The sequence below is a fragment of the Gobius niger genome, assembly GCF_951799975.1.
Source record: "Gobius niger genome assembly, chromosome: 16".
In the NCBI taxonomy this organism is placed as follows: Eukaryota; Metazoa; Chordata; class Actinopteri; order Gobiiformes; family Gobiidae; genus Gobius; species Gobius niger.
Window position 1 is genome coordinate 2,278,247 of NC_136867.1, and position 24,511 is coordinate 2,302,757.

Here is a 24,511-nt window from a genome sequence, read left to right on the forward strand (position 1 = left end):
ATATCTGAGTGGCTGTGCTGCCCGTTCATGTGTTTGAATAAGTTGGGTGTGGACTTGAAAAAGAGTTCTATGCTTTAAACCAGATAAACTTATGATAATGTCCGTGATTAAAGCCTGGACACTCAAATACACTTAACATTGCATATTCATTCACTGCTTGGTGGTGGTAAGCTACTATTGTAGCCACAACTGCCTTGGGGTAGACTGACAGAAGCGAAGCAACTTGCAACCCTGCTTAGTTCCAAGTTCTGACGGGATTGGGCAGAGCAAAGGCGGTATTTGCAATCATTACTGTGCAACTTAAAATGTATGTAACTACAGTAGTACATTAGTTAATCCATTACTGCCCAACACTGTCAGGTAATAATGTAAACTGGGTAACAGCTACATCCAAACGCCCTCCATACAGCCCTTGAAACAAAAGACTCCTACATTCAAATACTGTTCTCAGATTTGAGTTCAGTGTGTAGTAACATGTTCTAACGAACTGTCCAAATGAAAAACAAGCGTGTCCACAAAAGCACTGTGCCCAAGACTAATTAAAACAACGTTTTATTTACAATAAAGTCTGTTAACCTCTTACCCCCGCCTTAACTGAGCACATTTTCTCCAGGTTGGCTTTACTCAAATCTAAATGCTTCTCGAGTGGAGAGCAACAGTGTAACGCCTCATTTGAAAGAAGACAGCAGTAGTTAGCGCTCGTGCTTCACAGCTAGAAGGTCCCGGGTTCGATTCCCACCAGGACGGGGCCTTTCTGTGTGGAGTTTGCATGTTCTCCCCGTCTCTGTGTAGGTTTCCTCCGGATACTCCGGTTTCCCCTACCACTAAAAACATGTATAATAGGTGAATCCTCCAGTCAGGTGATTCTGACCATCAGCCTGGTTCCACATCGTGGAGATGGGTCCCTGGGCCCGGCACTGCTGTCGACCACTGCTCCTTACGGGTCGCCCCAACAGCATCACAGGATGGGTTAAAGGAGGACAAATTTCTCTAAAGGGACAATAAAGTATACAAACAAACAAACAAACAAACAAACAAACAAGACCTTCAAAAGAATTACACAAAAGCGCGCATCATTGACGTGTTTTTGTTATGTTTTTGTCGGTTTTCCGGAACATTTATTGTTGCTATTTTGACGCTTTTTGACACTTTTTTGTCCCTTTCTCGTTACGTTTTCGTAACTTTGTGTTGCATTTTCATCCTCGTATTCGTCGCTATTTTGATGCTTTTTTTCAAGAAGATTTTAGATTTGGGTAAAGCCAAACTGGAGAAAATGTCCTCGGTCCCGGTGGGGGTTAAGGGGTTAATTCTGTGCTATTGTAACTTCAGCCAAACAAAGGGGGGAAAGTGCTGACACAGAACTGTCATGGCGGCGGTCTCTTTAAGAGCAGCTGAACAACTGCTTTATGGAAATGAGACAAGCCGAACGTGCCGCAGTCCAATCAGCAGCCTCGTGCCCCCGCGGGCCAATCAGCGGCGCCGTCCAGCAGCGGGAGATGTGAATTTCGCGCGACGCCGTTTTCGCGGTAAAACAGATGATCCTCCGCCTGCCCCTCTGCCCTCTCATTCTGCCCCTCCGCCGTGTGTCCGCTCTGTCAGCGTGTGTGTCCGGGCTGGAGCTGCTGTGAGCGGGGCACTGACCGGGATCTGCGCATGAAAACAGCCCAACAGACGGAAGCGAACTGCACCGGACAAGCCCGACCTGAACCTGCGCAGGGGGACATGTTTGTTTACTTGTGCACTTTGTGAACTGACGGACAATAGTAAGTCTCACCACAGAGCCAGACGAGCTAACTTTCAGTTCAATATCGCAGGCTAGCTGGTTTTGTATCATTGTTTTTATACTTGCATGGTTCGGTCGTTTTGCTGACACGCTTGCAGGAGCAGTTTTTTTGCGCACTTCGCACACTCTGGACGGGTTTAAAAGGATCACGGAAACTCCGCTATGATGCGTCTGCCCAAAGGGGTCTCTCCCAGTTCGTGTGTCCCCGGGGCCCATCACAAGAACATGAAGGCCATCCTCCTAAAGAGCGACTTCCCCAGCCCCCGGCTCAACGCGGTGCCGGCCGGATACTTCAGCCAGATCTGCAACACCACGGCGGCCGAACAAAGAGCCCACAGCCTGTACTCGACCCCCCACGGCCCCGAAGCCAAGCCCGTCCGATCGTCGTCAGGCAGACTCCCGGTAAGGCAGCAATGCATGCATAATTAGTGTTGTTTCAATGGGAGACACTGCAGGCCATGTTTGAATGTTCAGGGTTTGGGGATGTGTAAGCTTTCACAGGGAACACAGGAGGAGTTTGATCTATACAATAACCTGATTATTAAACTGTAGAGTTATCTGGGAACTTTTAACTTCACACTCTGAGGCAACAATTCCACTTAATGTAGACACCACTTCCAGCCTACAGTATAACAATATGATACTGTGTGTAGATCCTCTTGCATAGTTACTCTAGTAATAACTTGTTTATTCAAAGACTACTCTAAAGTAATGTGTCCTAGACTAAGACTGTATTAAAGCAAGGTCTGATTTTGGCCCTTGAAAAAATCTACACTTGATATACATGAAAATACAGTATTACATGATGGTAACCTATCATTTTGTCATTTATAATAATATGTAATGTACAGCAAAAGTTTCAAATGGATACCTCGACTATGAGAGAATTAGGCTGTGGTAGATAAACATTGCAGGTAATCACACGTCTTTCAGGCAGTACTGACTGAACCTACATTTGAAACATAGGTACTGTACCTACTGATACAACAGGAGCGTCTCTGTCACTGCAGGCGACTATTACAGGAGCATTTCAGAAGATCAAGTCGCAGCAGTATTGACAGATATAAATGCTCTCAACAGTTTGGTTCTGTTATTAGCCCAGAAGTTTCCGGCCACACATGTTAATAAACAGTGCATGTGGAGTAACATTGTAACTAGGGCTGGAGGCTAAGGATGTATCGTTATCGTATCGATATCGAGATATGAACATCCAAGATATTAGTATCGAAAAAGCAATAAGCGATATATATGGACCGAGGCTGAGGGAGGCTGCGGAACTGGTCTAACCGTCGGCAACTTTGACACCGATTTAGCTACTTTTCAAACCTCCTGTGACTATTTTTGGAAACGGGGCAAGCAAAAATGTAGTGTGACCCTCCAGGATTTTAATAAAATCACCTTTGCGTCCAGAAAGTTTTCTCAAAGCACATCCATGGGCTCTCCGTGTGCAGGTAAGTACTACACCTCAAATGAACTCCTCCGACCGGCACGAGCGTTTTGTTTTCTCTCGGGTCTGTTTTATGACAGATCACAAACACAAAAGCTCTGTCTAAACTCGCCTTTTTACACACGATAACAACAAATAATCTGAGTACGTACAAAACGAAAGTAGAGAAATCTGCTCTGACATCCATGCCAGGGTTCCGCTAATAGTAGTGAAGCGCTTCCTGTTGTTTCTACAAAATAAAAGCCGTCAACGTTCCAACCGCTAGGAGAGCTTTATTGTGAAAGAGTCAGAATATCAGAGGATTGACCTAGTCAGGGACAACCAATTTGTTTTCTGGTAGGAGTGGTGTGGATTACGATCGTCCATAGTCGTTTATTGGGCGCTCCGAACGTCTATCATGCATCTGCACGTAGCCACAGCCAATCGTATCATCGTATCAGATGATGTGTGACGTACCCGCTGTAAACGTTAGAGCTAAACTGTCTAGAACATGGTCGAAAGCTTGATCGAAGATCGCTTCTGCTGCTGTCATGTTGGATCTGTAAATCAATTTTTATTTTTTTTTATCCGTAAACAAACTACAAGCTTCAGTATGTCGAATAGCGTGTCATCGTCTTGCCGTCCCTCCTCGTTCTGTGATTGGTCCCCAAATCCATGCAAAGATTTCGGCCATGATCCCCAGGCTGTTGTGTTTCAAAATTATTTGAGCGGCAATGACAGCAGCATGGGTATTCCCAGGCTAGGATTAACCACCACTCGCACAACAAACATGTTTAACCACCTGAAACAAAACCATTGCATGCTGTCTGAGGTCCTGTCTGGGGTCCTGTCTGAGGTCCTGTCTGAGGTCCTGTCTGAGGTCCTGTCTGAGGTCCTGTCAGAGGTCCTGTCTGGGGTCCTGTCTGGGGTCCTGTCTGAGGTCCTGTCAGAGGTCCTGTCAGGGGTCCTGTCAGAGGTCCTGTCTGGGGTCCTGTCTGGGGTCCTGTCTGAGGTCCTGTCTGAGGTCCTGTCTGGGGTCCTGTCAGGGGTCCTGTCAGAGGTCCTCTCTGAGGTCCTGTCTGAGGTCCTGTCAGAGGTCCTGTCCGAGGTCCTGTCTGAGGTCCTGTCTGAGGTCCTGTCTGAGGTCCTGTCTGAGGTCCTGTCAGGGGTCCTGTCTGGGGTCCTGTCTGGGGTCCTGTCTGGGGTCCTGTCTGAGGTCCTGTCCGAGGTCCTGTCAGGGGTCCTGTCAGGGGTCCTGTCTGGGGTCCTGTCTGAGGTCCTGTCTGAGGTCCTGTCTGAGGTCCTGTCAGAGGTCCTGTCAGAGGTCCTGTCCGAGGTCCTGTCCGAGGTCCTGTCTGAGGTCCTGTCTGGGGTCCTGTCTGGGGTCCTGTCTGAGGTCCTGTCCGAGGTCCTGTCCGAGGTCCTGTCCGAGGTCCTGTCCGAGGTCCTGTCCGAGGTCCTGTCAGGGGTCCTGTCTGGGGTCCTGTCTGAGGTCCTGTCTGAGGTCCTGTCCGAGGTCCTGTCAGGGGTCCTGTCTGGGGTCCTGTCTGAGGTCCTGTCTGAGGTCCTGTCTGGGGTCCTGTCTGAGGTCCTGTCAGGGGTCCTGTCAGAGGTCCTCTCTGAGGTCCTGTCTGAGGTCCTGTCAGAGGTCCTGTCAGAGGTCCTCTCTGAGGTCCTGTCAGAGGTCCTGTCAGAGGTCCTGTCAGAGGTCCTGTCTGAGGTCCTGTCTGAGGTCCTGTCAGAGGTCCTGTCTGAGGTCCTGTCTGAGGTCCTGTCTGAGGTCCTGTCAGAGGTCCTGTCAGAGGTCCTGTCTGAGGTCCTGTCCGAGGTCCTGTCCGAGGTCCTGTCCGAGGTCCTGTCCGAGGTCCTGTCCGAGGTCCTGTCTGAGGTCCTGTCTGAGGTCCTGTCTGAGGTCCTGTTGGGAGCCAGACATGGTTAACAAGCTAGTGTTCCTGGCTAAGAATATTTTGAAATTGTGCTGTAACTTCCTCTGTTCTGTTACACATTTTCTGTTATTTAAATGTGCACTGTCAGCGAAATCTTTACTCAAGAACCTCAATTGCAAACCTAATTGCTAGGGTTGTTCCAATACCGATACCGCAGATTTTCCTGGTATTGGTGTCGGTGGTAAGTACTTCCCCAAACCTATCAGATACCAAATCATTTTTTGTGCCTATGCAGTAGGGTTGGGCGATGTCCCCTTAATTGGCCGTTGACGATGTTTACAGTGAACCATCGTGATGGACGATGATATCGTCCATTTCTCATTATAAGCATTTTTTTTAAGACATTTGCATAGCCTATATATGCTGCATATTACTATGTATGCTTAGCCTGGCTAACACCAGACTAAAATCACAAGTGATATTTAGTCTGGGGACCACCAATTCATTTTCTCGTAGGAGAGGTGTGGTTTACGATCGTCCATAGTCGTTTATTGGGCGATACGAAAAAAAAAAAAAAAAGTCTCATGCGTCTGCACGTAGCCACAGCCAATCATATCATCGTATGAGATGACGTATGACGTACCCGCTGTAAACTTTTGAGCTAAATTATTTAGAACAAGGTCTAAAGCTTGATCAAAAAATACCATCGTGTCTGCTGCTGTCATGTTGGATCCGTAAATAAACTTTTTTTTTTAATTATCCGTAAATAAACTACAAGCTTCCATATATCGAATAGCGCGTCATCGTCTTGCCGTCCCTCCTCGCTCTGTGATTGGTTCCCAAATCCACCGGAGATTTGGCCATGGTCCCCAGGCTGTTGTGCAGTTCGAAATAATTCGAGCGCACACAGCAGCCTGGTGTTAGCCAGGTTAATGTATGCTAGGAAAATGTCAGATTGCAGGATAAATGGATTTGAACAGAGTCACGGACACGACTTTTGCAAAAGTAATTACGGCTAACACATCGTGGCTTCTGGCAGGCTACTGACGCTAGCGCGCATATTAGTTACATCAGTGATTTAATTTACAGTGCAATCCCTGCAAAGTTTGTAGGTTTGCAAGGCCTACAGAAGACCAGTGCGTGTTTTTGACAGGAGGGGGCGTGGCATCACGATGGTGGCGCTCCATCGTGATGTTGCTCATCCATCGCCGATGGACGATGACATCGTCCATCGGCACAACCCTACTATGCAGACTATAAAACACCTAGTTATCACATGTGTGTTATCTGTTTTTTGCAAACAATCAAGCAGATTTTTTGTTTAAAAATGCATAATGAGCCAGAGCCATGTGGTATAGGATTTGGCATAACTTTGTTATTGTTTTTATTCACTTGCTGTGGTATTAGACTGGCACTTGGTATCGGCGACTACCCCACCACAAATATCGGTATCTGCATTGGATCAGATTAAAGTACTAATGCTAATGTTTTCGTTTTCCCCCAAATTCATGCAGTGACAGATCTTCGAGTTTTAAATATTTGACCTGATTGACCCCTTGAAAACCTAGACCGTTGTTAGCCCTGAACATATTAATTACAGCCTTAACATTAGTTAAGAGTGACCATTCAAAATGTGATTTTGGTTTGATTGTGAGACTCTCAGATCTATCCACATGCTGTACTTTATAAATGGTCACAATGAGGAAAAGCAAGACGCCTTTCACACATCATTCATGCAGCTGTGTACGCAGTAGGGATGCTATAGATAACAGGGGCATGGGGTTCAAAAATTAAAGCGTCATTCGGCACCCCCTCCAGCAGATGGCGCCCTAGGTGGCCGCATGGGTCACCTGGCGACCCAGGCCTGCCATTGGCCTGGTCCACTGTGTGGAGGTGCTTCACTGTATGTCATGTCAGGGATCGCTTCTACAATTCAACAAGGCAGCATCAGGACTGGCAATAAAGCAAAACATGTCCGATCAGACGTCCACCACACACATCCCGCTGGCTTTTCCCTGTGCTCTAGTGCTGAGTGCGCTAGAGCTGGATGGTGAACCACGTGACTCTCCGTCAAGGGGAATGAGCTTCTCATAAGCCCCCGTGCGGCCCACCATTTGTTCTTCGTGCTTCACTTTTCTCCGTGTTGTTAAGGTGCACTGGAGATCTGCGTTTATTTCGCCATAACTGTCCAGAACTTTACTAACTACTTTGAGAGTTAGTAAGTTGTGCCCTGTGTTGTGTACAACATAAGTGGGAGAATAGCAGTCTGTAAAAGCCACAGGTAAACCGTGTGCACTTTTATAAAAGGCTTCAGAAAGAGTGTGTGAGATCATTGGCTTGTGTAGTAGTCTGTGGTTTGACAATGATCATGTTATTATCAGCTTTAACATGATTTCCTGCACATCCTGTTGTTGGAATGTGCTGGTTAGAGAGACCTTCTCCTTGTCCTTGGTGTGAAGAATATGAGAATATCATTGTCGTGGTCATCTATGGCTGAACCGCTGGTGACTTGTGAGGTCCTACTTGACAGCTGCTCCCCCTGTTATAACTGATGCCAGCCCCAACCTGTCCTGGCAGTGCAGAGGTTAAAGGTCAGCTAGCAGCCCTCCAGTCCTTTCTTGGTTGCCCGCCAAAGACTTTCTACATTTCTACAGACATGTAATGTCTGCAAGGCAGTGTTGTTTTTGCAGCCCTTTTAGTTTTGGTCTTAGTCTTTTGGACGAAAATGCATTTAGGTTTAGTCACATTTTAGTCATTTCAAAATGTGATCGTTTTAGTCAGACGGAAATTAAAAAGGTTTTTCGTCTGTTTCATTATAAGAAGTTAGAATTAATTTCGATAAGTCTTGGAATTTGGGATAAATAATAGCTTCTATTGGCTTTTGACAAACAGATGACACCACGATAGGCACTGGCAGAAGTGGTCGGCCGACTGTGAACAGGACTTTTCCCATAAGCGCCCGCTCTCCTCGTCCTCTGATCATCGCTTCTAGATTATTATTTTTTTACCAACAGCGCTGTCTGCACATACGTAGCTACATCAACGTGCTTTCTGCGTTCATACGCCACGGTATTGAAAACTGTCCTGAGAAACAATAAAGTCCCTGTGACCTGGATGTCAGACGCTCCGCATCATGAGCAGCACGGCGCCGCTCCGGGTCACGTTTACCGTGTGTTCTCTCACGCCACGGGGAGAGAGAGAGAGAGAGAAAGAGGCGCCGGTGTGTTCTCTCACTCCGCGTACAAACTCTGTTTGTGAACGATCTGACGAAAAACGTTCTCCCATTTTTGTCTCGTCTCGTCTCATCGACGTAAACGTCTCGTCATGTTCTAGTCCCCAAAGAGCTAATTTTAGCTCGTCATCGTTAGGTTATCGTCATTAAAAAAAGGGGTGTCAACGAAAAGATATCGTTATCGTCTTCGTTGACGAAAACAACACTGCTGCTAGGGCATGTTTTCGAATGTTACGGAGGCTGTTTGTTTTGAATATCACCTTGAAGTGTTTAAACCAATGGCCCAGAGCGACTTCGAGTATCACCAGAAATTCCCCCATCCTTGTTTCTACTTGAGCCACCCCAGGACTAAGGTGGATATATTACGCTGATTATTCTGCCTGGTTAATCCTGCACCTGGGAGTCCTGCCTGTATGGAGCAGTCGCAGACTCTTTTTCAATCAGTATAGAATATGTTGTGAGTCAGGTGGCTGGCCAGACTACCACTTAACGCCAAAACCTGGTGTTGTTTAATGTTTTGTAATGTTTTTATTCCTGTCAGGCAATTAATCAGTTAATAATGAAAAGCCCTAAACCCGACACCTCGACAAAATCCTGGTATTAGAGAACAGTAGTTAATACTGAATGTCAGCGTTAGCGTGAAGACTTTTTGTCCTTTTGTTTTGAATGCTGAATGATGATCCTCTTGAGATGCGCATGGCCTTTTGTATTTCCAGGTTTTAAAACGTCATACATTTCACATTGTGACGTGTGCAGGGGATAGATTTAGCAGACAAATAATGGGATTGGGTAATGCTAGCCCCCTTCTAGGATAGTGACCTGTTTCTGTGTTTTTTCCGCTGTGGGATTATGTGAAAAGCTTGATGTAGAGAGAGGATTGGGCCCTGCACCTGCTGCTGTGTTATACGGCTGTTTCCCTACATGGGCTGAAGGGGTCAAAGTGCACTCTGGGGTCTCCAAATCGCAGGTTAACTCCGGCCACGGCCCCTGTGAGCAGCTAATAGACCCTTCAAGAGGATTTGAGAGAGGAGAGTCACACACTGTTCTGAGCTGGACAGGCTTCATGATGGCAGAGTGTGAAGAACAAGGTGCAGTTGCAGTTTTGTGATAGTTCATAATCAATACAAGGCATGTATTTATCTTAGTATATAATGGCTGTTTTAACTTACAGTGCACACTATTTAGGCTTATCTTGTATCTTGGTGCTAAACTTTTCCGTAAAACATCAAATCAAATAATGAAAAGACTGGGCCTGGGTGATATGGCAAAAAAAGATCTTTTCTCATAATTTTTGTAGATTTTTAACAAAAACCTCAGCTCAAAAATAAAAGAATGCATCCCTCTCCAATTTCAAACAAAACAAAAACTTCCATTGTGGAGTATTGAGATTGACCAAAGCTGAGAATGCGAGCCTCACTCACAGCTTCTGCTCTGGGTCACATCCCTCACAGGGTCAGGACGTGCTGCATAATCTTCTGCACAAACAGCGCTCTGCTTCTTCTCACTGACGTCGCTGTGCTGCTGGAGGCTTGTCTGGAATGTGCCCTGTGCACTCAGAGTTCAACAGCCCACACCTCAACACTCTTTCTACTTATGTATTATGTTATATTATATTATACAGTATACCATAACCTTATTTTATTATATATATACACACAGTGCTTCTCAAAAGTATTAATACACCTTGAACTTTTGCACATTTTGTCATGTTTACAACCCTAAACATAAAGATTTTATTTTGAATTTTTTACTGAACGTTCACACACAAGTAACAGACAACTGTGAAGTGAAAGCAAAATGATACATGATTCTGTTATTTTTCAAAAAAGTACATACATACATTTCTGAGTGCATTAAATTGCCTTTATAACATTCCTAATGACTCCAGAATGTTCACACCTTGGCCTAACCATTAAATAGAGGCCGCCTGAGCGTAATCTACTCTCAGTAATTACAGCTGTTCTGTGAGGGCCTCAGAGCTGTGGTCACTAAACAACATCATGAAGGTCAAGGAGCACCAGAGAGGTCAGGGATAAAGCTGTAAAACTTAATGCTGCTTTAAACTTCTCCACAAAGATTTCCTAACATTTGAACATCTCACAGAGCAGCTGTTCAATCCATCATTCAGAAATGGAAAGAGTAAAGCACCACTGCCAACTTACCAAGACACGGCCGTCCACCTCAACTAACAAATTGAACAAGGAGAGAAATGCAACTAAGGGCCCCAAGATAACTCTGGAGGAGCTGTGAAGTACTGCTGCTGAGCTGGGGGAATCTGTACATGGGACAACTATAAGTCGTACTCTACACCAGTGTTTCCCAACCAGAGGTACGGGGACCCCAGGGGGTACTCGAGGACCTAGCAGGGGGTACTTGAAACAATTTCAGATTGAAAAAAGGGGGAAATTTAACATTTTTGTTATAGGAAAAGCAATATTTTTCAGTAAAATATGTTGCTTTGGGAGAATTTTAGGTTTATTTTGACTGCAACATTGTCCTTTTTCTTACAAATACCATTTTTAAGTAATTACTTTCTAAATAAACTGCAACACCCCTGAGCACCCCTGGCTTGAGGGCCACCAGCCTGCAAGGGGGTGCTGCTACCCGGCCTTGCAATTGCACAGTGAAGCAGCAAAATAACAAAAATTCTCTATTCTATTTGTTGGTGACACAGCAATCGCGTAATAAAAATTAGGCTTATTATAAATTGATGTCAAAATATGTCTTTGTGGACGCGTGTGTTTACACTTGGGCCGGGCTGGTCAGAGTCCAGGGCCAATTTTTAGTCCCAATCCGCCCCTGCCCCTGAGGTAGGGGGAACACTGACAACCATTGAAAGGGCCAAGGGGTACACAAGACAATAAAGGTTGGGAACCACTGCTCTACACAAATCTGGCCTTCATGGACGAGTAGCAAGAAGAAAGCCATTATTGAAAGGAGGCCATAAGAAATCCCGTTTGAAGTTTGCTAGAAGTCATATGGAGGACACAGCTCCATGTGGAAGAAGGAGCTTTGGTCAGATGAGGAGGACACTGCTCCATGTGGAAGATGAGGAGGACACAGCTCCATGTGAAAGATGAGGAGGACACAGCTCCATGTGAAAGATGAGGAGGACACAGCTCCATGTGGAAGAAGGAGCTTTGGTCAGATGAGGAGGACACAGCTCCATGTGAAAGATGAGGAGGACACAGCTCCATGTGAAAGATGAGGAGGACACAGCTCCATGTGGAAGAAGGAGCTTTGGTCAGATGAGGAGGACACAGCTCCATGTGGAAGAAGGAGCTTTGGTCAGATGAGGAGGACACAGCTCCATGTGGAAGAAGGAGCTTTGGTCAGATGAGGAGGACACAGCTCCATGTGGAAGAAGGAGCTTTGGTCAGATGAGGAGGACACAGCTCCATGTGGAAGAAGGAGCTTTGGTCAGATGAGGAGGACACTGCTCCATGTGGAAGAAGGAGCTTTGGTCAGATGAGGAGGACACTGCTCCATGTGGAAGAAGGAGCTTTGGTCAGATGAGGAGGACACAGCTCCATGTGGAAGAAGGTGAGACAAAAGTTGAACTTTTTGGCCCAAATGCAAAACATTATGTATGGCGCAATTCATTTTATTATGATTTTTTTTGTTCAATAACGAGGAGGAACCTTTGTCCAAGATGCAATTACCATGTTGATAGAAGAGTATAAAGAAACTTTCTGTTAACGGTATGCTAGTAAATTACGGGCGCTGAGATGAACACACTTGACTTGAATGACTTTGAGGATGATTGATGAGATGTAAAAATGTGGAGGACACCGTCATGTTCTCTCTATGATGTAACTAAATCATTCTTGGAAGAAGAAACAAACCAAACTGCAAATGAAGCAACATTCTGCTCCAGGTAGAACAATGTTTGAACATTGTTAGACGCTCTCTGTCCTGTGTTCTCTGCTAAAAACGCAGTGTGACATTGAAATACATCCAGTGATGTGACTGCTGGATGATATGTCCGCTCCTGACACAGGGGGGTAAGAGTCACACAGTGGCCCTGCTGCAGTGCAGTTGTTGGGTGTAACTGGGTAGGCCCGCAGGGTGAGGCCAGAAACTGGAGAGCAGATAAAAGCTGTAGGCGAGTTCAGTCTGGGCTTCTCCATGTTCTACTGTGCTTATGCCCTTTTACTGTAATAGGTTTATTCATGTAGAAATACATCTGCTCATGATATGTTGTTATGGTGTGCAATTATAGACTATACATAGCATTGTAAACGTTTGGAATCATTTGCTAACAGTATTAGAGGCATTAGACAGGAACATATTTGTATTTATACTTGCAGGTACAGGTGTGTGAGTGGGAGGGACGATGGGAGTGAAAGAGATGCACTTAATGTTTTGTGTAGTTGTCCTTGCCTGTTTTGTCTGTAATGTACTGCTGTGTGTTTTGGCTTATGTGTTTTTATGTTATGTATGTTCTTGTCTTTTGTTTTTACCTCATGGGACTGCGGAGGGAAATTAGCTTTGAGCTAAATCCGGCATATTTACACCACTTGTTGTCTGTTCATTAATATGCACTGTCCCATTCAAATAAATGAAATGTAATATGTTTAGCACTGCAGATTAGTCTACACTACTAATAAACCGTTTTTAGTTGCTCAGTGTGAACAGTCATACTCAGGCTGTCAGACTGATTAACATTTGCATAATACTTCTGGAAACATTACTTCAGACTTGTTGTATCAGAATATATGAAATCACATGTTTAATGGACTCCTTAATGACAGCGTACAGAGCGTGATGTATTTGTCCAGATGTCGTGAGTCCAACAGGTGGAGGGGTCAGTGTGCACACCAGATAATAGCTGCCTTCTTCAGCCTCCCTCACACATGTCCGACAGGCTCCAGGGGCCCACGGGGGCCTGTCCGCTCACTCCTACTGTCTGTTCTAAAGCAGGAGCCTGCATGGTAGCCTGCTCGCAGCTACTGTTGTTTCTAAGTTATTTTGGAAAACATAACTCCCTTTTAAAAGTCATTTAGTTGCATTACTACAGTAATCTGATTACTTTTAGTAAAGGAAAAGGGCTGAGGAACTAACATAAAAATAATGACGCTTCTCTTAGATAATTTTTTAACTCTGTATAGTCCCTTTAATGTCAACATGTAAATATGCCAGAGTTAGCCACACTAATTCTGTAGTCCCAGGGCAGGTTGATGTTTACAGATAGGAAAGGCCACATAACAAGCACAATCTACAATAGACCTGAAATAATTAAAAACAAGCAAAACCTGTACACAACATGTTACAGTATGGGTAACATCCTGTAGACCTCTACAGCCTGAGTATTGCTGATCCTGGGGTCCGGAGCATGTGCTGGTCGTGTGGTCGAATCCTCCTGCAGAGGGATTTCTGTGGTTGGTTGGCTGAGTGAGAGGAGATTTCCCTGTTCTCCACATCCACATTGTTTCTTTCAATGCAGACTTTTACAATTTGTCTGTCAGTAAAATGCTCTGTTAAATGCTTTGTAAATTGGAAGGAAACAACCCTAAGCTTTATTGCCAACTGCTGCAAATATCAGCCTGATTTAGTAACCTGAACCATGAACCATGAAGTGTTGACTGATCTGCCTGTTTACTGCTGTTACTACAGGCCAAAAGGAAGCTGGACCTGGAGGATCCTCTGTACCTCACGGAGTTCCGCACTCCTAAAGGCAAGGGCACCGCAGCGCGCTTATCCAGCCCCCGGAGTGAGTATACCACTGTATATGTCCCAAAGGCATCTGTACACACAGTCCTAGGGCCGGGACGATACACTTTTGCAATCCAATGTGTATTGGAACCTTAATATGTGTAAAAAGAAAGCATGTGTCCAAAGTTTATAAACCAAATGCCATTTATTGAAGTGTTAAGATTGAAAAGAGCATTAACACAAAATGGACCAAAGTGCTGAGTATCTGTTACTGGAAAACTAAGGAGTGCACAGTGACAGTACTGTGTGAGGTCAGCTCCATGCAGTAGTTTATCTTATCTACTCGTCTTATAACATAGTCTATGTTTGCATGGGTCCAGCTCCCAAGTCTCCCGGAGAGAGGACCCGGTACGACACCTCCCTCGGCCTGCTGACCAAAAAGTTTGTCAATCTGATCGCTGAGAGTCCTGATGGAGTCCTGGACCTGAACTGGGCTACAGAGGTCCTGGAGGTCCAAAAGAGACGCATCTACGATATCACCAATGTCCTGGAGGGAGTGCAACTCATCCGCAAGAAGTCCAAAAACAACATCCAGTGGCTGTGAGTAACACTGTGTGCATTGTGTGAGGCAATTCAAGATGAGTGGAAGAGGAATGGATCATAGCAGATCACTGAGATCAAGTGTTAGCACTGCAGTAAGAGTTAACATTTCAGCAAGGGCTGCATAATATGAAAGAAAAAAAAAACTTTGATAGCTGTCCTAAATATTGTATAGCTGTATGGTTGTGATATTTTACTAAGCCATTGTTTTTACCCTTTACAGTGTTGTACATGTTGTTGTACATGTGTGCTGATGGTTGTTTTGCCTGTTACAGTGTTGTACATGTTGTTGTACATGTGTGCTGATGGTTGTTTTGCCTGTTACACTGTTGTACGTGTTGTTGTACATGTGTGCTGATGGTTGTTTTGCCTGTTACAGTGTTGTACATGTTGTTGTACATGTGTGCTCATGGTTGTTTTGCTTGTTACAGTGTTGTACATGTTGTTGTACATGTGTGCTGATGGTTGTTTTGCCTGTTAGTGTTGTACATGTTGTTGTACATGTGTGCTGATGGTTGTTTTGCCTGTTACAGTGTTGTACATGTTGTTGTACATGTGTGCTGATGGTTGTTTTGCCTGTTACACTGTTGTACGTGTTGTTGTACATGTGTGCTGATGGTTGTTTTGCCTGTTACAGTGTTGTACATGTTGTTGTACATGTGTGCTGATGGTTGTTTTGCCTGTTAGTGTTGTACATGTTGTTGTACATGTGTGCTCATGGTTGTTTTGCTTGTTACAGTGTTGTACATGTTGTTGTACATGTGTGCTGATGGTTGTTGTGCTTGTTACAGTGTTGTACATGTTGTTGTACATGTGTGCTGATGGTTGTTTTGCTTGTTACAGTGTTGTACATGTTGTTGTACATGTGTGCTGATGGTTGTTTTGCTTGTTACAGTGTTGTACATGTTGTTGTACATGTGTGCTCATGGTTGTTTTGCCTGTTACACTGTTGTACGTGTTGTTGTACATGTGTGCTGATGGTTGTTTTGCTTGTTACAGTGTTGTACGTGTTGTTGTACATGTGTGCTGATGGTTGTTTTGCCTGTTACAGTGTTGTACGTGTTGTTGTACATGTGTGCTGATGGTTGTTTTGCCTGTTAGTGTTGTACATGTTGTTGTACATGTGTGCTCATGGTTGTTTTGCTTGTTACAGTGTTGTACATGTTGTTGTACATGTGTGCTGATGGTTGTTGTGCTTGTTACAGTGTTGTACATGTTGTTGTACATGTGTGCTGATGGTTGTTTTGCTTGTTACAGTGTTGTACATGTTGTTGTACATGTGTGCTGATGGTTGTTTTGCTTGTTACAGTGTTGTACATGTTGTTGTACATGTGTGCTCATGGTTGTTTTGCCTGTTACACTGTTGTACGTGTTGTTGTACATGTGTGCTGATGGTTGTTTTGCTTTTTACAGTGTTGTACATGTTGTTGTACATGTGTGCTCATGGTTGTTGTGCTTGTTACAGTGTTGTACATGTTGTTGTACATGTGTGCTCATGGTTGTTGTGCTTGTTACAGTGTTGTACGTGTTGTTGTACATGTGTGCTGATGGTTGTTTTGCTTGTTACAGTGTTGTACATGTTGTTGTACATGTGTGCTGATGGTTGTTTTGCCTGTTACAGTGTTGTACGTGTTGTTGTACATGTGTGCTGATGGTTGTTTTGCCTGTTACAGTGTTGTACATGTTGTTGTACATATGTGCTGATGGTTGTTGTGCTTGTTACAGTGTTGTACATGTTGTTGTACATGTGTGCTGATGGTTGTTTTGCCTGTTGACAGTGTTGTACATGTTGTTGTACATGTGTGCTGATGGTTGTTTTGCCTGTTACAGTGTTGGGGACGTCTTTGAAGGTGGTTCCAGCGGGGGACAGAGGGCCGGGGCCCTGAGGAAAGAGCTGTCACACCTGGAGAGAGCAGAGAGGAGCCTGGATGCGCTGATCGACTCCAGCACTGCCCAGCTCAAACAGCTGACTGAGGATAAAGACAGCCAGAGATATCCTTTACTGTTTAAAGGGAAGCGAAAAACAAAGCTACTGGAAAAGCTTCCATGGCATTGCAAAGCAAACATCAAAACTTCAAGCACCGTTTCTTTCTACAAAGTAAGGGGATAAAAGCCACTGTCGTAATATTGAAAAGTTGGCCTGCCCTAAGCCCTCTAAAAACAGGGCTGAGTCTAATGACACGTCAGTGTGTCAATAATTAGCAATTCTTGATGTAATTAGGAGTTCACATGAGCTCCTGACAAAACCAGAATTTGAGTCTCTGAGTTGTTATATTCCTATATTCACGATCAGGGTAAAGAGTGGATTTGATAAAACTCCTGGAATCTGAAAAAAATGGACTTCTGTAGATCGGCAAGATGCAAGCTACTGTGTACTTGTAAGATCTATCATAACTGAGAATATGACAGCAATTAATAATAATTATTATTGTCAATAGCTTTACGCTCTACATTCCCACCCTCACCTATGGTCATGAGATTTGGGTAATGACCGAAAGGACAAGATCGCGAATACAAGCGGCCGAAATGAGTTTCCTTCGCAGGGTGGCTGGGCGCACCCTTCGAGATCGGGTGAGGAGCTCAGTTACCCGGGAGGAGCTCGGAGTATAGACGCTGCTCCTTCACGGCGAAAGGAGCAGCTGAGGTGGCTCGGGCATCTGTTCCGGATACCTCCTGGTCGCCTCCCGCGGGAGGTGTTCCAGGCATGTCCTAGTGGGACAAGGCCTCGTGGATGACCCAGGACACGGTGGTGGGACTATGTCTCCGAGCTGGCCTGGTGTCGCCTCGGGGTCCCCCCAGAAACGCTGGAGGAGGTGTGTGTAGATCGGGAAGTTTGGGCATCTCTGCTGAGACTGCTGCCCCCGCGACCCGGCCCCGGATAAAGCGGAAGAAAATGGATGGATGGACATTTTCATTCATCATCTCAACCAAATGACTGATCCAAATACTTAACAGCTTTACACACCACCCCCTGCTGGGTGTAAACCGGGAATACTTTGCTTTACCATACATTTTTCTGTTTACTTTCAGTAGCTTCTATCGACATATACAGTACCAGTAAAAACGTTACTACTTTTTTTTTTATTTCAACACTATTTCCATTGTAGATTCTCGCTGAAGGCATTCATTTATGAATGAACACATATGGAATTATGTTTGAAACGTCTTCAAAATCGTTATCTTTTGCTCTATTCCTGCTTTGCACTTGGAACATTTTCCTCGTGAGATTCACGGTGTCGTCACACAAATGGTTTGTGTTCATTCATAGTTTAATGTCTTCATTGAGAATCACAAATGGAAATGTTGAAATGTTTACAAACTTTTGACTGGTGCTATAATTTCTTAATACCAGTTCATTAAAAGCCTATATAACTAGGGGGATTTTTGTATATCTAGTACTGGTAATAATACTGAACACCTTTGTGTCTAATACAGCTGGTCAACCAAATCTCCATCCATAATTCCAATTTGAGTAAAGTGAAAGAGATCAGACAGATGGGTTATAGGCTTTAAAAAGAGAGAATGCACTTTTCTGAATCGACTGTAAAAGAAAGTGGAAAGGCTGTGCTGTGTGTCCTTAATGTTGAGTGCACGCTGGGCTATGTGACGTACCAGGACCTGCGCTCCATCCCCAGCCTCCGCGAACAGACCGTCATCGCTGTCAAAGCCCCGGCAGAAACCAAGCTGGAGGTGCCCGACGTGCCAGGGGTAAGTTGTGTCCTTGTTTCACTCTCCCATGTTGAAGTTTGTGCTGAAGCTGTTGCTCTGTGCTGCTAACAGCTAGCAACGCCATCTGCCTTCACTGGACTCTGATAACCTCTGTGATGTCATCCTCAGCAGAGCATGTTACAGATCTACCTGAAGAGCTCCAATGGGCCCATCGAGGTGTACCTGTGCCCAGAGGAAGGGCTGGACGATGCCAGTCCTGTCAAGGGAGGACTCACCCCCAAAAAGGAGTTCCCCACTCCGCTGGGACCCCCCCACTCAGTCACCTCTGTACACGACTACTGCAGTCGACTGGAGCCCAGGCCGGAGCCCAGACCGGAGCCCAAACAGGAGCCCAGACTGGAGCCCAAACAGGAGCCCAGACTGGAGCCCAAACAGGAGCCCAAACAGCGACAGGAGCCCAGCCAGCGTAAGTACAAAGGAAGCTTTAATGGAGACATTCTGTAAAATGATAACCGTGTTGCTCCCTGGTCACTTGATTCAGTTTGAATAATCCTGTAAACCTGGGAACATTGCTTGCTCTCATGCTCATACCTCATGCTGCTGCCAAAGTTTGTCCACATTTGAAAGACTTTTCTTCATGCAGTTGTGGATCTGCAGTTGTGGATCTGCAGTTGTGGATCTGCAGTTGTGGATCTGCAGTTGTGGATCTGCAGTTGTAGATCTGCAGTTGTGGATCTGCAGTTGTGGATCTGCAGTTGTAGATCTGCAGTTGTGGATCTGCAGTTGTAGATCTGCAGTTGTGGATCTGCAGTTGTGGATCTGCAGTTGTAGATCTGCAGTTGTGGATCTGCAGTTGTAGATCTGCAGTTGTAGATCTGCAGTTGTAGATCTGCAGTTGTGGATCTGCAGTTGTGGATCTGCAGTTGTGGATCTGCAGTTGTGGATCTGCAGTTGTAGATCTGCAGTTGTGGATCTGCAGTTGTGGATCTGCAGTTGTAGATCTGCAGTTGTGGATCTGCAGTTGTGGATCTGCAGTTGTGGATCTGCAGTTGTGGATCTGCAGTTGTGGATCTGCAGTTGTAGATCTGCAGTTGTGGATCTGCAGTTGTGGATCTGCAGTTGTGGATCTGCAGTTGTGGATCTGCAGTTGTGGATCTGCAGTTGTAGATCTGCAGTTGTAGATCTGCAGTTGTGGATCTGCAGTTGTGGATCTGCAGTTGTGGATCTGCAGTTGTGGATCTGCAGTTGTGGATCTGCAGCGGCTCCGGCCTGCAGGTTAATAATATATAGCCGCATCGTTAATGAATGAGGCATACAGTTCCGATTCCTCAAGGAGAACCGGAACTGTATGCCTCAGTATATATAGAAGTATATATAACTTCTATATATACTGTTCTACTCCCACAACAACTACTACTACTACTATATTACTTCTAGTACTCGATATTGACAGCAGTCTTGTCCCCCTCTACCATTTCAGTCCCGTCGTCTCTGCTGGATGTGGAGGGGCTGCTGGGCCTGCCCCCCAGCCTGCTGCAGATGACGGAGGACCAGCTGCCCGGCGCCGGCCTGGCCCCGTTCGTCAGCTTCTCTCCTCCTCTGGACCATGACGACTACCTGTGGAGCCTGGAGGAGCACGAGGGAGTGTCCGACTTCTTCGACACCTACGACCTGGGCGACCTGCTCCGGAGCTGAGGGCGCACACAGAGCACAGTCCCGTTAAACACCAGCCAGGCTTTTCCACTGTGCCAAAGTTGAGTCATTCATTTTCAGTAGGTAAATATTGAAAGAAATGTTCCAACGACGAAATGAAAAATAATTCCTCTGGCCGAACTTTTGAAATCTTCAAATCTGGAGCATTGAACCAGAAATCCGAACTATCAGAAACCAGTCAATGACTCCAGCTCTAAATATGAGATCAAAACTATTTAAACCAACAATAATCCGAACTTAAAGCATTTTTGCCATGAAGGAAATAGGATTTTTTATTTTTTTGCCATTAAACGCACCTGTAGATTATACAGTAAGTTCACGCTAAAATATGTAATGATAAACATGTTGTTTGTGTAAAATGTAACAATGAACTGTCACTGAAAACAGAACAATTGTATAATTTATCAGTACAACATATGGATGACCTTCTAAATATTGAGCGTTAAAGTGTGAGGCGTGTGTAGACGCCTCGATCGTGTGTTTTGAAGCCATGTTTTGGTCATGTTAACACCATAGGAATAACTCTCTAATGATGGGGAGGGTGCTGTTCTACTCGCAGGGATTTGTTTTTGTACATGTTTAGATTAGTAACATTTTAAATTATTATCATACCTTTGGAGAGCGTGTGTGTGTGAGCTGATCTTTAGCCAGGAGGGGGCAGACCTCATCACTTACCAACTCAAGCTGTGAATATTCACTTTTCACTTGTTCAGACGCTGAAGGAGCATGAGGGGCCGCTCACAGTATGTGTACACTGTAGAGGAGAGTCAAAAGAACCCTGCTCATCTTCCATTTCAGATGTGATGATTACTAAAGGTCATACAACCATGTGTGTTTGATTTAGACGCACATGCGTTTGATCAGGAATCACTCCTTTTTTTGACATTTAAACTTCAATATATGTAAAATAGTTAAACCATGTGTCAGCATCAATGAAATCTCTGATCATATCAGCCAACAAACCCCGAGTGATTGTCTCCATACAACGCAGCACACGGGTGTTCACATGATCATTCCGTGTCATTCTTCAGAAGTCCTAACACTGATGGTGTGATGGTCTTCAGGAGGGCGTCCTGGGTCCTGGGTTTGGGGGTCTGGGTCTTGGCTCTCAAACCTTAAGATGTGCACCAATCCCCAGGAATCACTGTCCCAACACGGTGGTATTTGCCCCGTGGCTCTGCTCACTGGCTCTAAATGTCTTATTCTTTATTCCTACAGCCTTTAAGATCTGAAGACAGGGCCTGTGATCTCATCTGTTTAACTCAAGAGATTTCATTCAAACAGTGTTGGGGAGTAATACATGTATTTACAGTACTCATTATAAGTAAGTGTATTCTGGTACAGTTACTCTTTCATTTAAGAGTATTTAGAATACAGTTACTTGGAATATATAGTACTCAGTCATATTGCCCAACACGATTCAAAGAAGTTTAAATGATGTCCATAAAGCCTTTTGCCACAGTTCATACAAACGCTACACATGTGTGTCACATGATCTGCTCCTGTGAATAACTTTATTACAGGTGTTCCTATAAGCGGAGCTACAGCTTTGCAACTATACATAAATATAACGCAAATCAGCGTGAAAGAACTCAAAGTGTTCGAAGTATTTTAGCTGAAACAACGTGTCACTTCCTTTATTCCTGTCTCTGGAAGAGAGAGAAAACTTTTTAGTACCTGCTTTTTTGATACTTTAACGGTACCCAGCCCTAGTTACAAAATGCAAGCAACTAAATACATTTACAAAGTATTCTCCCCAACACTGGTTCAAAAGTGGCTCCATGCTCTGTGTGCTACTCTCTGAGCCTCATGTCTTCATGGTTTACTTTGTTATTGTCTGGCTGACGTTTCCATTGAATAAGCTTCAATAGGTTTTTGAGTCGTTTTTCTGACAGTTTTCAACACTGACCTTTGAAAAGTGTGTATGACTTTGGGAATCCCTCGAGGGACATTATGGTTTGGTCCTTCATGAGTATCAGAACCACGTCACGTTTCTGTGTGTGTGTGTGTTTCCAGTGAGTGCAAATGAATTTGACAATGTTATGACGCTGAATAGGAATTCCCAGTAAGGCAGCTTTTCTGCAATTAGCTAGCTTCTCTAATGAGACCATGAGTACGCAGTGCCTAGACTGTTATTGGAACGCAGCATCCTCCAAATGTATTCATCTCTTGAATACAACCAAGTTAAGTACAACGATGATGACATCGGTGTGAGCTGATCTGTCTTTTTGGACAAATGTAAACTTATGATCAAATTTAGGGCTGCACAATGTGAGGAAAATGGCATTGTTTGATAACCGTCTTAAATATCGCCATGTTTTACTCAGCCATTTAAATAGTTTTATTCAATTTTCAACCTAAATAAAACAAAAAAAGTAACAATTAGTTCTATCATCCACTCGTGTTAAACCAGACTTCAAAATAAAAGCTTAAATTAGGACCAAAACGAGGCTAAAGAGGAACAAAATGAGGAGCGGTGATCCTGTGCAGCCCTAATCCAATGTAATGGCGTTTGAAGCCAGAGCCTGTGAACATGTGTGTTGCCTTCACTGACCCCTGTAAATGCCAGTATGCAGTCCGCTGGACGCTCGGGATAAGCTAAGTGACCTGTCCTATAAACTTGAACTTGTGCTTGTGTGACGCAGGGTTTGTGTAGTGACGGTTTTGGAGCATTATTGTTTGGTATTGTACATAAATGAGCTGTATTTATACCTCTTTGGGAGCTGTATTTATACCTCTTTGGGAGTATTTTCTAAGTATGCCTCTGACTGAGGTACTGTTTTTGGTTTGCAGCACTTAATGTTTTGTAATATTGTGTGGCCTGTTTGAAATTGTTGAATAAAAGCCATAAAGACGATTGAGTTTTTCTCTTTTTGTGATGTCTCTAAACTCTAAACTCTATTTGGTCATTTAAAACTGTTTATTGAGTTAAGTGACCTGGGATAATGATAACCCTTTTTTTGTATAGCCCAATATGACAGAGCACTGACAAATAACTCGTGTAATGTCCAAGCAGCAGATGGGAATGAGCCCTGGGGGTCGGCCACAGTGGCCTGTGAGGAAGAGAGACCTGGAGGAGAGCTCCACTCCCATGGACGGACAGGCAGTGACCAGGGCTGACCACTGCTGTACTATCGTCCAGCTGGTCTCTTATCAAAGGCACCGGCAGGGCATCTGAGGGTCAATGACTTCCTTAGGTTGGCGTCTGTGACGGGCAGATGATTCCTCACGCTGTGTCACTTTCATGATGTATCATACTGTATCACACAGTGTTGGGGAGCTGCAGTGTATAGGCGCCACCTGGTGGTGATTAAAGTGAACTCTACACTGGCTGAGCTCATTTACTCTTTTTCAATGTAAACCAAATGGTCATGAATGAAGCGGAGGGTGATGCTTCAGTAAGAGGCTAAGTAACTGTAAGTAACTGATCAAATACTTGTGCCTGTGACAGTAATAGGACACACAGCAGTTTGATTTGGCCTCATGACCTGAGCGCTCTGCTGGTGGAGCAGGAGATATTGTTATCACACGTTGATACATGTGTCGGTACCTCGACTCCTTTAGCCCATCACAATGACTAGCCTCTTGGATCAAATAAGGTGCAGCTCTGCCTTGGTCTGGGCCATGTTCAGCCCATCACGTTTGAGTTTGAGGAGCAAAGGTCATCACAGGAATGATCAAAGAGTCGTCGTCTGGCTTTTTGAAAAAGATGCCAAATCCAATAGTGTCAATCATTATCTAATGTGCTGGACATGGTCTGAACCAACAAGTTTCAACCTGGCAGTGGAACAATTTAAGAGTCTATGTCTGAAAGTATGTCAGACCAAAATAGAAAGCTCAGATTTGGGCCTCTCTTAACCTCTTAACCCTCACCTGAACTGAGGACATTTTCTCTGGTTTGTCAAACACATTACACAAATCTAAAAGCTTCTTGAAAACAAGCATCAAAATAGCAACAAAAAAAGCGAGACGAAAATGAGGATGAAAGTGCAAGGGAAAAAACACACATCATAAACGTCACAAAAAAAAGCCACAAATGAGCAACAAAAAAGAAAATGCAATGTAAAAAAAAACACGTCACGTTTTCCCTTTTTAAATATGGTTACGTGAGCAGATCCAAGTCTAGTTAAAGTGGATAAAAAGGGGCACGACATTAGGCCTACTGCGCGGACGTGGAAGTGCTCCTAAAGTATTACTACACCCTACAATATAATATGCCTTTTTATCCGCTTAGAAAATCCACATGTTTCATTTTGTGTCACTAGACTTGGATCGCGTAACTACTCACATAACCGTATTTAAATAGGGAAAACGTGGACCCCAGTGGGTCCATGAGGAGAGGCTAAATGCTAACAACATCTTCAGTCTTTTTGCGTGACTGAGCGCACAAGCAAAGACCGGACAGTTACACATCAACTCGTCTAAGTTCAGGTAAGAACATGTATGCCATGTATGGCTTGTTCCTTTAACTCTTTTTCCTGTAGAGCCGCTCCCAGAGCGCCCTCTATTGGATCCCCAGAGGCTTTGATACCCTCAGGGGCATCTAT

General features: G+C 44.6%; 1 protein-coding gene across 1 annotated transcript; it reads left to right on the forward strand.

Moving 5' to 3' along the window:
- Positions 1–1,456: 1,456 nt before the first annotated feature.
- On the forward strand, positions 1,457–19,946 carry e2f2 (E2F transcription factor 2; the record flags this gene model as incomplete). Its single annotated transcript, XM_079574047.1, has 8 exons — positions 1,457–1,767; positions 1,888–2,185; positions 13,944–14,040; positions 14,363–14,582; positions 16,413–16,574; positions 18,176–18,290; positions 18,420–18,717; positions 19,732–19,946. Exons 2-8 carry the CDS (start codon positions 1,946–1,948, stop codon positions 19,944–19,946), a joined length of 1,347 nt encoding a protein of 448 aa, XP_079430173.1. The 5' UTR covers positions 1,457–1,767; positions 1,888–1,945.
- Between the last annotated feature and the right edge of the window lie 4,565 nt (positions 19,947–24,511).